The sequence below is a fragment of the Rhincodon typus genome, chromosome 4 (assembly GCF_021869965.1).
Source record: "Rhincodon typus isolate 14 chromosome 4, sRhiTyp1.1, whole genome shotgun sequence".
Classification (NCBI taxonomy): Eukaryota; Metazoa; Chordata; class Chondrichthyes; order Orectolobiformes; family Rhincodontidae; genus Rhincodon; species Rhincodon typus.
The window spans coordinates 117949929-117966000 of NC_063335.1; the positions used below are offsets into that span (position 1 = coordinate 117949929).

General features: G+C 45.8%; 1 protein-coding gene across 1 annotated transcript in view; it reads right to left on the reverse strand.

The window, feature by feature from the left end:
- Window positions 1-16072, reverse strand: part of LOC109918703 (cadherin-2) — a 63284-nt gene that overhangs the window by 16095 nt on the left and 31117 nt on the right. The window contains exons 9-10 of the mRNA XM_048596215.1: window positions 10066-10319; window positions 2779-2921 (exon numbers count right to left, since the gene is read on the reverse strand). Of these exons, the coding sequence (XP_048452172.1) occupies window positions 2779-2921; window positions 10066-10319 (397 nt within the window). The remainder of the gene's footprint in view (window positions 1-2778; window positions 2922-10065; window positions 10320-16072) is intronic.

The window sequence follows — 16072 nt, forward strand, 5'->3', positions numbered from 1 at the left end:
TTGTGAATTTGGAAATACAACATTTTGGTCCCCAATCACTGATCTTATGATGAGCAGCTGGGGCCTAAGCACCGATCCTTGTGGTCCCCCGTCAATGTGAGAATGACCCATTTATTCCGACTCTCTGGGTAAGAGAGAGAGAAGACAAATCATCGATCCACGCCAGTACATTACCCCCTGTACTGTGTGTGTTAATTTTGCTATGCAACCTTCTGCGGGAGACTTTATCAAAAGCCTTCTGTAAATCTAAGTGTACTATATCCTCTTTATCAATTTTGTAAGTAACATCCTCAAAAAGCTCCCACGAGTTTGTTAAATACAATTTTCCCACGTGCAAATCCTTGCTGACCATGCCCAATCCGATCATTTTTACCCAAGTGTCACATCCTTTTGACTAGATCCTGGTATCTTCCAGAGTACTGACGGAAGGCTAACAGGTCTAGAACAAAGAACAATATGGCACAGGAGGCAGCCCTTCAAGCCTGCGCTGACACATTCTGCCCTCCCACACTAAAACGGTCTTCACTTACAGGATCTATACCCCTCTATTCTTTTCCTATTTATGTATTCCCTGTTGTCTCTTTCTCTCTCTCTCTCCCTCCTTCAATTAAAGGGTGACATTTGCAACCTTCCAATTGCAGGGAGCATCTCAGACCTCAGTTTTGGAAGATGATTATCAATGCATTGACTTTATCCAGAGCTGCCCCTTCCAACTGAGTATCACGCCAAAGATAAAAGGGGGCTAATAGGTAATGTATGTAAGTTAGGATTAGGCCTTTGGCCCTTGCAACCAAACTGTCACCAAGGTCACATTGTAACCTCAACTCTACTCTTTAGCCTCACACACCAATCCCCGGCCAGTGACTCATTGTCAAATCAAAAACTCAGCCTTGAATGGACTCTATGACTCAAGACCCAACTGCTTTCTGTCAAAGAGAATCCCAAACATTACAGATTCAGAAAAAAAGAATCCCTTCTCACCTCTGCCTTAAAATGGACACCACTTTTTTTTTTTTTAAAACATTGTGTCTTCTGGAACCCCCACCATGGGGAACATCCCCCAATATCTAACAAGGTCCATGGGATATCCTGGAATTGGGGGTGACCACTGAGGCTGTTCGACAGGGATCCTTCACTTTTGGCGCTGAGATTCTTTATCCAAGGTTTAGTTCTCCCAGAGGGGGTGATGGCATTGCTGGGACACAGGACGTAGTGCAAGGGGATTGGAGGACAGGGCTAGTCATGAATGGCCACCTGCTCTGGTGTGGAGCCCATCTGATACCCAATCAGGGCTCTTCCTGACCCTCTCTTCCAGGGACTGCAAGAGATGTCTCTGGGCCACAGCCAGGGCCAGTACACACCCCTGCCCTGGGATGGAGGGACTGCCTTATGAGCAAAAGCTAAACAGGTTGGGACTCTACTCCCTGCAGGTTAGAAGAATGAGAGGTGATCTCATTGGAATGGACAGGATTCTTAAGGGGCTTGACAGGGTAAATGCTGAGAGGGTGTTTCTCCTCATGGGAGAGTCTAGGACCAGAGGGATATAGACTCAGAATAAAGGGATGCTAATTTAAAACTGAGAGGAGGAGGAATTTCTTCTCTCAGCGGGTTGAGAATCTTTGGGACACCTTGCCGCGGAGAGCTGTGGGGGCAGAGTCCTTGTGTAGATTTAAGGCTGAGATCGATAGATTCAGGGATATGGGGAAAGGGTAGGAAAGTGGACCCAAGGAATGTTGGATCAGCCAAGATCCTATTGAAAGGTGGAGCAGGCTCTGGGGTGGGGGGGTGTGCAAACAGCCTAGCCCTGCTCCTTAGGGTCTCTGAAGGCCCAGACTCCCCCAGAGGGCACGGAGGTATGGCTAAGACACAAGGTCAGCACTTCCCAATCCATTTTGGGTCCCCATTAATGACCCCAGTTTCAAGGGCACACAGGTAGATGTTAAATTGCAGACATTCTCTCTGATCCCAGTCTCCAGCCAGTTCCTTAGAGGGGCTCATGTCGAGTCAATTAAAGACAGTTTGATGAAAAAACTAACAGGAGAGAATTATTCTGCATATATACGCAGGACCTTTTAATATTTTTAATGCAGAGGTGAATAGGTTTTTGATTCCGAAGAGGATGAAAGATTATTGGGACTATGAAGGAATGCACAGCTGAGGTTAAAACCAGTCTTGATCTTATCGAACAGCACAGCAGAGTCAAAGGGCCGAGTGGCTTTCTCATGAATGCATTCATAAGACAATATTGCTGTGATGACTAGAAACACTTAATAACTCCTCAGTTGAGGCATTCAAGAGGAACATTGGCTGATTATTTAGGTGGAAATGGTAAGCAGGGATATGGAGAAAAAGACAGCAGATTGGCACTAGGGGATAGAACCAGCGCAGGCACAACAAGCTGAATAGCCTCCTCCTGTGCTGTCGCTCTGGGAACCCCTGGACCTTGTGGGTTGCCGGTGTGCAGGGGAGAACCGGGACGTTTTAAATAAGAAATAACCGCAAAAATTTGGTTGACTGTGACAAATGTAAGGAAAGAACTGAACACCGGAGAGACAAACAAGATTCTGATCTCAACTGATAAACACAAAGGCTGGTCCACATCATTTAAATTGCTCAACTTGGGAGAGACTGGAATGACCTTTGAACCATTTCATCAGTGCCGCTGTGATCTTTAAATTTGCCGAGTAACGAGGTCAAGACACAAAACAAAACAGGAAGGGAAGAAGAGATTAGCACATAATTTGTTTAGCTGACCCCATGCAGCAATGCAGCACATACCACTGTCTGATGCCAGGAACGTTGCATTGTACATGTTATTTTTAACGTAAGGGGACTCGCGATCCAGTGTGGCGATGGTGGTGACTTGACCTCTGATTGGATCAATTTTGAGCCAGTTTGCTGGATCCGACAACTTCGAGTATCTACAATGAGAAACCACAAGTGCATTAAGATTAGGCGGCGATCACTTACTCGTCAACGCCAACACTCTAACTACACGCACAGGAACACTGCCCCGACTGTGCGCGCACCAGCGACCACACTGGCATCTGGATGGGGTGTGGGATTGCTCTGTTTTCGATGGCGAAGGGGGCTGGGTGAGGGAGAGTGAGAGATAGACAGCATCACAGGAACTAGGAGCAGGAGTTGGCCATTCAGCCCTCTGAGCCCATGGCTATCCACATTCCCAATTTCTCCCCGTGCCCCTTGATCCCTTTAAATTCTAAAAAAAATAAAGTGATCAATCTCGTTATCCCCAGCGATTTGGCCTGCACAGCCTACTGTGGTGGAGAATCTCTCAGGTTCATCAGCTCTTCGAAAGGCCGAAACAGTTACTCAGTCCCATCTCTGTCAGCTCTACCCCCTGCCGCCCTGAAAACATGCCCTTTTCTGGAAGAGCTATATCATTGCCCAACCCGACATTTAAAAAAGCATTATGTTGGAAAAAAAATACTCTTGAGAACACAAAGCATTACAAGGAAACATGATTTGGGCACCAGACCAGGGTGCTATTTTGATTCCTCTATGAAGTCTGCAGAGTTTAGTGAAAACAGATTTCTTGCCTTTACAAAGAAACATTAAAACTCATGATGGAAATGTACTGTTGTGGGCTCAGGGTAAGAATTCCACAAACACAGGGTTGGAACTGTCGGTTCTACAGTTAATTCCTGACTCTTTGGAGGAGTTTACAGTCATCGCTTCAAGTAGCCTAGGCCCTAGTGTCAAATCCTTATCGGAGTGAAGGGTCTCGAAACGTTTCACTGCGTTAAAGAGTGGCCTACATCAATGCAAGGGCATGCTTCAATCAACAACTTGGGCCCAGTTGGTTGAAAGGGGCGTTTGTGCATTGGGGTTGGGGGGGGGGGGGTCGGTCAGAACTTGGCGCAGGTTGTTCCAAAAATAGGCCCCAGGTTGAAAATCTGAGGCAGGAATCGAAAGTTCTGGAAACTTTCCACAGGTTAGGCCGGAGAGAGAAATACAGAGTTCACCTCTCAGGCCAAAGAATTCAGTTGAAAAGTGATGGAGCTGAAATATTTACTCGTTTTTTTTATCCCCCCAGCCACCATAGATCAGCTGGGATTCCCAGAGAAATTCATTTGGTTTCTAATGCAAAATTAACTTTCACCAAGTGTTGTTGACTTAGACAAGCCGGTTTAGAAACAAGAAACCACACTAGATAATCACAATACTTCTCTCGTCAAATAAAAAACAGCTTTCCCAATTAGAGTCATAGAGATGTACAGCACAGAAACGGGCCCTTTGGTCCAACTCGTCCATACTGACCAGATATCCTAAATTAATAGAGTCCCATTTGGCCCATATCCCTCTAAACCCTTCCTATTCATATTCCCATTCAGATGCCTTTTAAATGTTGTAATTGTACCAGCCTCCAGCAGCTCATTCCATACACGCACCCCTCAGGTCCCTCTTATATCTTTCCCCTCTCACCTTAAACCTGTACCCTCTAGTTTTGGACTCCCCCACCCTGGGGAAAAGACCTTGGCTATTCACCATGTCCATGTCCCCCATGATTTTATAAACCTCTAAGATCAGCCTTCAGCCTCCGACGCTCCAGGGAAAAAAGCCTCAGCCTATTCAGCCTCTCCTTATATCTCAAACCCTCCAACCCTGGCAACATCCTTGTAAATCCTTCTGCACCCTTTCAAGTCCAACAACATCTTTCCTATAGCAGGGAGACCAGAATTGCTCGCAGTATTCCAACAGTGGCCTTGAATGGAGCTGGTAGAGAGGACAAGTCAGCCACTGGGTATGTGCATTGACCTATATGGTCTCATGGTTCAGCAACGACAAGTTTAACATTCTCACCGTCTCTTCCAATTCTACAGCCCTTAGCCTTCTCTGCATTGTGTTATACGGGTCTTTGCGTTTTAATTGTTCATCCATGAGAATCTATGACTCTAAGCTCTGGTACTCTCTTCCTGAACCCCTCTGGTGATCTCCACCTCCGTCTCCCTTCAAAATGCTCTTAGACCCTCTGTCTCTTCCGCCCATCCGTATGGAGATAGGAGTCAAGTAGGCCCACTCAGCCCCTCAAGCCTGTTCCGCTATTTATCTAGATCATGGGTGATCTTCTACCTCAGCATCATTTCTCTGCGGTAACCTCATATCTCACGAAACCTTTGATACACTGTGATACACGGGGAGACAATGGCCTAGTGGTATTATCACTGGACTGTTAACCCAGAGACCTAAGTAATGTTCTGGAGACCCAGGTTTGAATCCCGCCATGGCAGATGGTGGAATTTGAATTCAATAAATATCTGGAATTAAGAGTCTAATGATGGCCATGAATCCATTGCTGATTGTCAGAACAACCCATCTGGTTCACTAATGTCCTTTAGGGAAGGAAACTGCCATCCTTACCTGGTCTGGCCTACATATGACTCCAGACCCACAGCAATGTGGTTGACTCTGAACTGCCCCCTGGGCAACTAGGAATGGGCTATAAATGCTGGCCTAGTCAGTGACACCCTCATCCCTTAAATGAATAAAGAAACAAAAAATCTATCATTCTCTGGAAATCCTCAATGCCTGAGCCTTCATGGGAATAGTTTCCTTGGTTTGGCATCAACTTTTGTCAATTGACACTCCTTCAGCTGCACCATCGCTCCATTGTAAGGTCAGAATGGCAAGATTCGCTGGTTCTGCACAGTCAAGAATCCCACTGGTATTGAAGCAGTCTGTGCCCAAATACAGAAACGTCTTGTGGGGGAGGGGGCTGGAGAACATGTTACTTGCAAATAAAAGCCAACCTGTGACCATCTCCAACCCACCATCACTCTACGGTGTTCAATGGCATCACCATCGCAGAATCACCCCACTGTCAACATTCTGGGGGTTATCATTGACCAGAAACTCAACTGGACTCGCCATATAAATATGTGACTACAAGAGCAGGCCAGAAACTAGGAATCCTGCAGTGAGCAACTCACCTCCTGACTCCCCAAAGCCTGTGCACCATCTACAAGGCACAAGTCAGGAGAGTGATGGAATACTCCCCACTTGCCTGGATGTGTGCAGCTCCAAATCACCCAGGACTAAATACCCTGTGACTGACACTATACTGAACACCTTCACCCTGAGTAATGTTAGATAGAACCAACCCCCCTCCTCAAGCCATCCCAGCATCCTAGACATCCTTCCTTCAGTAATTGATTGACACCCCACCCACACACACATCCACCACTGACGCTCAGTAGCAGCAGTGTGTACCATCTACAAGATTCACTGCAGAAATTCACCAAAGATCCTCAGACAGCACCTTCCAGACCCACGACCACTTCCATCGAGAAAAACAAGGACAGCAGATACATGGGAACACCACCCCCTGCAAGTTCCCCTCCAAGCCACTCACCATCCTGACTTGGAAATATATCGCCGTTCCTTCAGTGTCGCTGGGTCACAATCCTGGAATTCCCTCCCTAAAGGCATTGTGGGTCTAACTACAGCACATGGACTGCAGCGGTTCAAGGAGGCAGCTCACCCCCACCTTCTCAAGGGGTAACTAGTACTGGCCCAGACAGGGACACCCATGTCCCACATGTGTATTAAATGGAAGTGGTTGAGAAGGTGCTGTCTGAGGATCTTTGGTGAATTTCTGAAGTGCATCTTGTCGATGGTACACACTGCTGCTACTGAGCATTGGTGGAGGAGGGAGTGTGTGTGTTTGTGGAACCGTTCAGAAACAGAGTTACCAGCTGCCTCTGCCATCTCGGCTATTCAATACTTCGAGGACCTCTCTCTCTCATCATTTTTAGTTCCGTGAAATACTAGCTTCATAACAGTGAATAAATATTCATGAGCCATTCACCGCTTTGGGCTAAAATATATATTGCACCATCAGAATTTAATTGGAGAGGAAATGGCATTGTGCGACACATTTCAAATATAATGACCCTTCCTCCTGGAAATTGGTTACTTACTGGGCATTTTCTTCTCTATTATGAAAGAAGATGACAATGCAGCATACACAACTCTATTGCATCTTTCGGTGATGGATAAAAGACATATACAAAATGGAAGTTTATGAAGACACAGTGATAGGAGCTTGCTAATAGGGTCTAACTATCAATGATGTGAGACACGGGGTACCTTGACAAGAACAAAATGGTGAGAAACATTACCATGTGAATTAGCAAGAGTAGGAGGCCAGTTGGCCCTTCGAGCCTGTTCGACTGTTCAATGAGATCACGGCTGATCTGTGGCCTAATTCCATACACCTGCCTTTGGCCCATATCCCTGAATACCTTTTCTTAACAAAGAACCCACTATCTCGGATTTAAAATTAACAACTGATCAAGAATCAACTGCCATTTGTGGAAGAGTTTCAAACCTCTACCACCCTGTGTGAGGGAGTACTTCCTACCTCGAATGACAACCCCACCGTCACAGGGAATAAAACTGTAAGGCATTGGGGCAGAAGGCCAATCAGCCCATTTAGTCTAGCCCCAACAGCCTTTGGTACCCTCGGATAACAAGAGCCCGTCCAGCCCTCTTAAAAAAAAATACCCACTGACACTGCATTCACTGCCTTCTGAAGCAGACAGCCTTGAGAGAGAGTTTAAAAAATTCCCCACCTCTGCATTGTGTAGTTCTAGTCACCACACTCTAGGCAAGACAAACCTGGATTGTTTCTGCAAAAGTGTCAGAAGCTTTTTTTTTGGGGTTGGGGGAGTGGGGTGCGGGGGAATGCTGAATGATACTTACAAAATTCAAAGAGGCATGGATAGGGTGGATAGTGTCTCTCAGGGTGGAAATGAGGGGGCATAGGTTTAAGGTGAGAGGGGGACGAGTTTAAAGGAGATGTGCAAAGCAAGTATTTCTTGTTGCTTTACACAGAGGGTGGTCGGTGCCTGGAAGAAGCTGCCAGAGGAGGAGGTAAAGGCAGATACAATAGCAATGTTTAAGAGGCATTTAGACTGACACGTGAGCAGGCAGGAGGGACATGGACCATGCGCGGGCAAATGGTATTAGTTTAGAATTGCATCATGGCCAGCAGAAATGGTGGGCCAAAGGGCCTGCTCCTGCGCTGTACAGTTCTGTTCTACGTTGTTCATTGGAAAATCTCAACCTCGGACTCGAACACGCTGAACTCCTCAATGGTCTCTCCGGCATAGAACTGTGGATTCACGAACCGTGTTCACCTCGGTCTTCAGCTATTCAACCCTTATCCTGACGCTGTGTTCCCCGGTTTGAGCCCCCTTACCATCCTGAAACCCAGCTGCCCAGGGCTAATCTTCCTCCTGCATCCACCCTGGCACCTCCTGCAAGAACTTTCTACGCATCAACAAGGTCACTTCTCATTCCTCAAAATTCTGGGGAATACAGGGCCGGTTTGCTCAATCTCTCCTTTTAAGACAGTCCCACCATCACAGAGAGAGTGACCATGAGACACAGGCCATTCAGTCCTTCGAGTCTGCTCTGCCGTTCAATGAGATCATAGAGGATCTGAGGAGGAATTTGACCAAATCCCCCTCCCACCCTGGGCATTAACTAGCCTTTTGTCCAACGGGATGAATGTAGCCAATCTAACTGGCCATCGAGTATGGTTCGGATTTTGATCGATGTTTGAGTATCGGAAAAGCTTCACTAGTCAAAGAGTGATAGCAACTTCTCTGTCACCCAATACATTCACCATCAATAGTCCTTCCCTAAGGATCTAGAAGATCATAGCTGCTGGCAGCAGATGAGGAGACCAAATGCAGGGGAGGATTACAGTGAAGATAACTGACTGAGAAAATAACCATCCAGAAGTAAATAAAGGAATGGAGCCTGCTCCCCCATGCAAGGAGCAGCTATTTCCAGTATCAGGAGGGTCAGAAACCGGGGAGTCGTCACTGGACTCAAAGCGTTTACTCAGTTTTTCCTCACTCCACAGTCCTGCAGAGTTTGCATGCTTCATTTCAGATCTCTAGCCATCACAGTAGTTTCTTTTTATTCGAGACAGATTGAGCTAATTGGGAAAAGGTGCAGAAAAAGGAGTCACAAAGAATGGTGTTTTATGGAGAGAGTTGGACACGGGACAGAGGCAGACAGAAGGAACACTGTGAAGGTGTAAGGATGAAAGAAGATGCTAACAAAAGAAACAATTCCTCCGAGGATAGATGTTCCCCAGTTTCTGCCTTGTAAGCTTGGGGCAATAAATAACAAACTACAGAAGGAAATAGAAGCCTTTGAAAGTGCTTGAGAATTATACTAGAAATTTCGCATTAAGACCACAAGACAAATGAGGACAGAAACAGAGTTAACGTTTCAGTAATAAAGAAACTGAAGATGAGTCTCTTTTGAAACATTCGATGTTTCTTGGGAGTCTTGACAGGGGAGATGTGGAAAGCTCATTTCTTTTTGTTCTTAAAGACCAGGGAGTCCAGGACCAGAGGCTCACAGTCTAAGGATATGGGGTAGGGCATTTAGGATTGAGATGAGGAGAAATGTCTTCACCCAGAGAGTGGGGAGTCTGTGGAATTCTCTGCCACAGAAAGCAGTGGAGGCCAAAACATTGAATTTTTCCAAGAATGAGTTAGGCATAGGTCAAAAATCACACAACACCACATTATAGACCAATAGGTTTATTTGAAGACAAGCTTTTGGAATCTCGCTCCTTCTTCAGGTGAAGTTCAGAACACAGCTCCAAAAGTTTGCGTCTTCAAACAAACCTGTTGGACTATAATCTGGTGTCGTGTGATTTTTGACCTTGTTCACCTCAGTCCAACACCGGCACCTCCACAGAGTCAGATATGGTTCTTACAGCCAATGGGATCAAAGGGTATGGTAAGAAAGTGGGAACGGGACTGAGTCAGATGATCAGCCATGATTGTACTGAATGGCAGAGCAGGCTCGAAGGGCTGAATGGCCTACTCCTGCTCCTACCTTCTATATTTGTATCAGAGAGGCACGTGTGGCGCCATGATAGTGGATGTCCTGGCAGGTTGGTCTACAAGCAACAGTATCTCAACGTGTAGGGCTTCCCAAAGAGGGACAGTGAGCAGGGGTAGAGTTCCTCTGGCATTGGAAAGGTCAATGAAACTGTGTGCGCATGAATCGTACCTGATCGTCTGCTGCATGTAGCGATCTGGGTCCTCTGCTGTGAAGATGGTGAGGAGTTTGCCCTCAGGTAGGCCCTCTTCCTGCCTGATCAGCTTCGGGTTTGGAACAAAGTACGGGCTCTCATTGAGATCAATAACGGTAATGGATACAGTGGCTGTTGATTGAGGAGGGAGCTGAATGCCTTTTGTCAAAGGCTCCTGATTTACAGCAATGACTGTCAGTACAAAGGCTCTGCTGCTTTCATAATCAATAGGCTGTGGGGAAGGGAGAGAGAAAAACAGGCTTCAAAATGTGCAAAACATTTAAGTCTTCATGCAAACAATGTTTCCATTTTCTTAAAATAAAACACAGTGAAAAGTGACAAAAAACCACCATAAGGTTGTCCAAGCAGGACATAATTAACTCTTAGTGTTCACGTCACAATATCAATGAATTAAAGTTGCACATTAAATATGGAGGAGGTCACCTTTAATGCCTGACCTTTATCTCTTCCCATCAGCACTGCATCCATTCTCCCACACAACCCTGCTTCTGAACAATGTGCTTCGCCAATGTCTTTTTTTTTGTTTAAAAGAAATGTCAAGCTTCCACTCGGTGAGACCTTCAAAATAACACCGTTAATTCCTAACATTGTGCTGGAGAACTTTACAAACCTCTCTTTACAACTGCATTCAAAATGCTCCACAGTCAGCTATTTACTTTTCAGCATGTGCATGTGTACGTGTATGTGCGTGTGCACTTGTGTGTGCATGTGGGAGTGCGTGGTGGGTGCATGTGCGTATGTGCATGCGGTACGCATTTGTGTGTGGAAGTGTAAGCGTGCTTGTGTGCACAAGTGGGCAGTTGTGTGAGCGAGAGTGACAGTGAGTGAGTGCATGCATGTGCATGCGCGCGCATGAGAGGTGTAGCAGCCAACTCGTGCACGGCAAGATCCCACGTGGAAACCTTGTGGTTCAGTGCGGAGGTTCCCTGGGTCCAAGCCAGAAGCTGCAGGTTCGAGACCCAGTCCAGGACCTAAGGAAGGCGTAGTCATTAAACAGTTGAACAGTTCAGTTACCAATCCTTCCAACACAAAGCCAACTGCAGCTGGTAGGAGTAGCACAGATTCCTGGCCATCCATAGAAGATAGGAGCAGGAGTAGGCCATTCGGCCCTTCAAGCCTGCTCCACCATTCATGGTCATGGCTGATCATTGAGCTCAATGCCACAAGCCCATGTCCTTTGATCCCTATAGCTACACAATCTATTTCCACCTCCTTCTTGAAAACACAATGTTTTGGCCTCAACCGCTTCCTGTGGTAGAGAATTCCATAGGCTCCCCGCTCTCTGTGCAAAGACATTTCTTCTCCACTCAGTCTTAAAAGATTTCTCATTTATCCTTAAAATTACATCCCCTGGTTCTGGATTCCCCCACCACCAGGGCCATCCTCCCCACATCCAACCCGTCTACTCCTGTCAGAATGTTATCAGTTCCTTTGACAATCCCCTCCTCATTCCTCTAAACTCCAGTGAATACAATCCTAACTGACCGCGTTTGACGTGGAGTGCTTCCAATCAGACCATAGCTTCGGACTTCAGCCTAGAGACTGGTCCCAAGGGGGCTGAGTGGGGCAAGGTGCCACATTGAAAACTTCGAACACAAGGCAAGAGCATATTGAGCAGGGGGTAATGCATTAGCAGAGATAAAGGTTAGAGCACAGGAAACTGAGAGTTAAGGGTTATATGGTCTTTTGCAGATTGGCAAGTTGTAACTAATGTAGTGTTTCAATGACAGTGCGGGGGCTTCAGTTATTCACAATCAATGGCTTCAACAATCAGGCTGAATATTGGGAGCTAAACTTGGCAATGACACCAAGGTAAGTTTCAAAGTACGTTGTAACACAGAAGAATCTACAAAAGGATGAAGGTAGGTTAAGTGAGTTGGCAAACACTGAGGATTCACTATAATGTGGGCAAACATTAGCTTGTCGGTTTTGGCAAGAATAGGCAAATAGGGAGAGAGATTGAAGAACTCTGAGGTACAGAGGGATCTGGGTGCCCTTATACATGAGTCACACAAAGTTAGTGATTAGGAACGCAAATAAAATGTGAGCATTTATAGCAACCGGAATACAATATACACAGGTAGGGAGGCTTGACTGCAGTTGGTCAGGACTTTGATAAAGCCACATTTGGAGCACTGTTCTGATCTTCTTACTTGGGAAAAAAAGGTTTAATTATGTTAGAGCAAGATAGTTCAGCTCAGTCCTGAGATCAAAAACTTACATAATAAGGATAGGTTGGCAAGATTGGGACTATACCTAGTGGAACTGAGGAATGACGGTTGATCTTATGGAAAAATGTAAAATCCTAAGGGGACTCGAAAGGATGGCTAGCAGGTAGGTTCTGCCTCTTGTCGGGGGAGTCTAGAACTACAGGACACAGCTTTAAGAAGAGCTCTCCCATTTAAGACAGAGATGAGGAGGAATTTTGTACTTTTAATTTTTTTTTTTTTTTTTTTAAAAAAGGTGAGGAGGAAATCCTTTTTTTGCCACACAGAGGGAGAGTCTGGGGGAGTCCTCTTCCCCGGGGTGGCAGTTGAAGTTGGGTAATTTAAGACATTCTAGGCTGAAGGAGATCAATTTTGAGAGACAGGGGTGTCAAAGGGTAGTTTGGGATGGGGGGAGTTAGGCAGAAAGGTGAGACTGAGGCCAGAAGCAGGCGAAGCGGGATTTTAAGTGAAGGTGGCACAGCATTGAAGGACATAAGGACAGCAGGACCATCTGTGCAGAGTTGCCACATTCTGCAGTGTTTCCTCCGGGTGCTCCGGTTTCCTCCCGCAGTCCAAAGATGTACAGGTTGGGGTGGATTGACCATGTTAAATTGTCCCATAGTGCGCAGGGATGTGCTGGCTAGGTGCATTACCCATGGAATCAGGTGGGTCTGGGTGGGATGCTTTTCAGAGAGTCAGCGTGGACTCAATGGGCCAAATGGCCTCTTTCTGTGCTGCAGGAATTAAATGAAAGATCCGGACACAAACCGAAGGGAGGGTTAACGTTTGGGTGGCCCCTTTCAACAATCTCAGAGTCCTACAGCATGGAAACAGACCCTTCGGTCCTACTGGTCCATGCTGACCATAATCCCAAAGTAAACGTAGTCCCACCTGCCGATGCTTGGCCTATATCCCCCTTCAAACCTTTCCAAGTGATGAACTTATCCAATTTCCCATTTAAATATTGTAACTGTACCTGCATCTAACACTTTCTTTGGCAGTTCAATCCAATATGAACCACCCTGTGTAAAGAAGTTGCTCCTCTGGTCTCTGTTTAAATCTTTCTCCTCTGGCTTTATAAATATGTCGCCTAGACCCTGGGGGGCCGGGGGGTGTGGAAAAAGACCTTGGCTATTCACCTTATCTATGCTCCTGATGATTTTATGAGCCCTGATATGGTCACATCTCGGATGAGTGTTGTAGATCTCATACCAGCTCCTAGAGCAGGGGAAGGTGTTCTGGCTAATATTTATTGATCAATAGGTTAACTAATCAATCCTGTACTATGGGTTATGACATCATCAGCCCGAAAACCAAATTAAACTTGCAATGTCCATTGGATACAGGCCTCCATTGCAGAGAGAGGAACATTGGTCTGCGATCAAAGGTGATTATAGGAGCATACATTGGTAGACTACTGGGCTTGTATCGACTCATGTTTAAAAGAATAAAGGGCAGACTAATTAAGATGTTTTAAATGACTGAAGGGAATCCAATCGGATAGATAGAGAAACTCCCGCCTCTGATTTGGAGAGGGAGTAGGAAGAGTCCAGGACACAGAACCCTTTCTGTTTAGCACAGATATTAAAGTTAACAGAATCAAGGCTTTATGTACATTACACAGAGAACAGCCACAATCTAACTGAATGGAGGCTTGATGGGCTGAATGGCCTCTTCCTGTTCCCAGTTAATATTTAGAGGGGGCAGCCAGGGTATAGAATGGCACATTTTATAAATGGATGCAAACCATTTACAGCAGTCTTTTAAAAGCAGGAAAATGACTTGTTTTCAGCAGAAATTTGAATGGATCGCATAGCACAATAAATTTTGGGACAACTTTTGAGAGCCTCACTCCCTAACTCGACTCCACACCCTGATACACAACCAGAAATATTATTGAAACAAGACACTGGAGATCTGCAACAAAAGCAGAAGGTGCAGGTGGAACTCAGCAGGTCTGGTAGCATCTATACAGAGAACACAGAGCTAACGTTTGTCACAGGACTCCAAAGCATTAATGTCTCTCTTTCCACAGATGCCACCAGACCTGCTGAGTTCCTCCAGCACTAAATATTTGAGACAAAAACAGCTTGTTTTTAAAGCCAACTCACCGACGGTCTAAATTCTGAAGGAAACATATGGTTCAACAACATTGTTCCTGTTTACGTTCAGAAAAGTAAGTATAAAGTCATTGTCTTGCAGCTTAATAGACAAGAATGTGGGCGCTAATTTCAAGGGGGTTGGAATATAAGAGTAGGGAAGTCTCATTGTAACTGTCCAAGGTGCTAGTGTGACTACATCCAGAATACTGACAGCGGTTTTAGTCCCTTACTTAAGAAAGGATATTGTTTATTTGGAGGCAGCTCAGAGAAGGTTCGTTCACCAGGATGATCCCTGGGATGGAGGGATTGTCTCACAAGCAAAGGCTAAACAGGTTGGGACTCCACTCACTGCAGTTTATAACAATGAGAGGTGATCTCATTGAAACATATCAGTCCTAAGGGGCTTGACAGGGTAAATGCTGAGAGGATGCTTCCCGCCTCATGGGAGAGTCCAGGAACAGAGGGCACAGTCTCAAAATAAAGCAGCACCAATTTAAGACTGAGGTGAGGAGGAATTTCTGCTATCAGAGGGTTGAGAGTCTTTGGAACTCCTTGCCACAGAGAGCTGTGGGGACAGAGCCCTTGTGTGTGTTTAACATTGAGAAAGAGAGATTCTTGCTCAGCCAGGGAGTCAAGGGAAAGGGCAGGAAAGTGGATGAGACGAATGTTGGATCAGCCATGATCCTACTGAATGGCGATGCAGGCTCGAGAGGCCGAATGGCCTATGCCTGCTCCTATTTCTTATGGTCTTACAGCAAGGAGTCAAGTGAGTTTAAAGAATAGTTTTGAGTTTGAGGGACTTTTGGAGTGGATAGATTGGAGATATTGGTTTGTTCTCGGGAGAGAAGGTTGAAAGGAGATGTGATAGAGATGTTCAGAATTGAGAGGGGTTTTGACAGGCCAGGTAACGACAGACAGGGACACCATTTCAAACTAACTGGCAAAAGAAGCAGAGGTGACAGGAGGAGAAACCTCCTTTCTCAGCGAATGTTCTGGAACGTCCCGTTTGGGAATGTGGCTTTGCAGGGGAAAGTGGATCATTTTCTGAAGAGATACGGGAGGCGATACTTCATGATATTATCATTAGACCATTAATCCAGAGACCCAGGTAATGTTTTGGAGACCCGGGTTCAAAGCCTGCCACAGCAGATAGTGCAATTTGAATTCAATTAAAATCTGGAATATACTGTCTAATCACGAACCTGAAACCATTAGCAATTGTCGGAAAATCTAATGTCCTGCAGGGAGGGAAACCTGCCAACATTACTCAGTTTGGCCCACAGCAATTTGGCTGACTCACTCAGAACTAAATGCTGACCTAGCCAGTGACTCCCTCATCCTGTGAATGAATGTTTAGAAAGAATTGCAGGAGATAGGAGGTAATGGAATGGCGTGAGTCACTCTTGCAAAGAGCCAGTATCGAGACAAGGGATGAATGGTCTCTTTTTGTCTCGTTACCCTGAAATGCTAAAGAAATTCAACCAAGTTCGCACTGTTACACATCATTGACCTAACTTACAATGTGTTCTGCTCTGCAAAGGACAAAAATGTAACTGCAATAAAAACAAAGTTGCTGGAAAAGCTCAGCAGGTCTGGCAGCATCTGTGGAGGAGAAAACAGAGTTAACGTTTCGGGTCCGGTGACCCTTCCTCAGA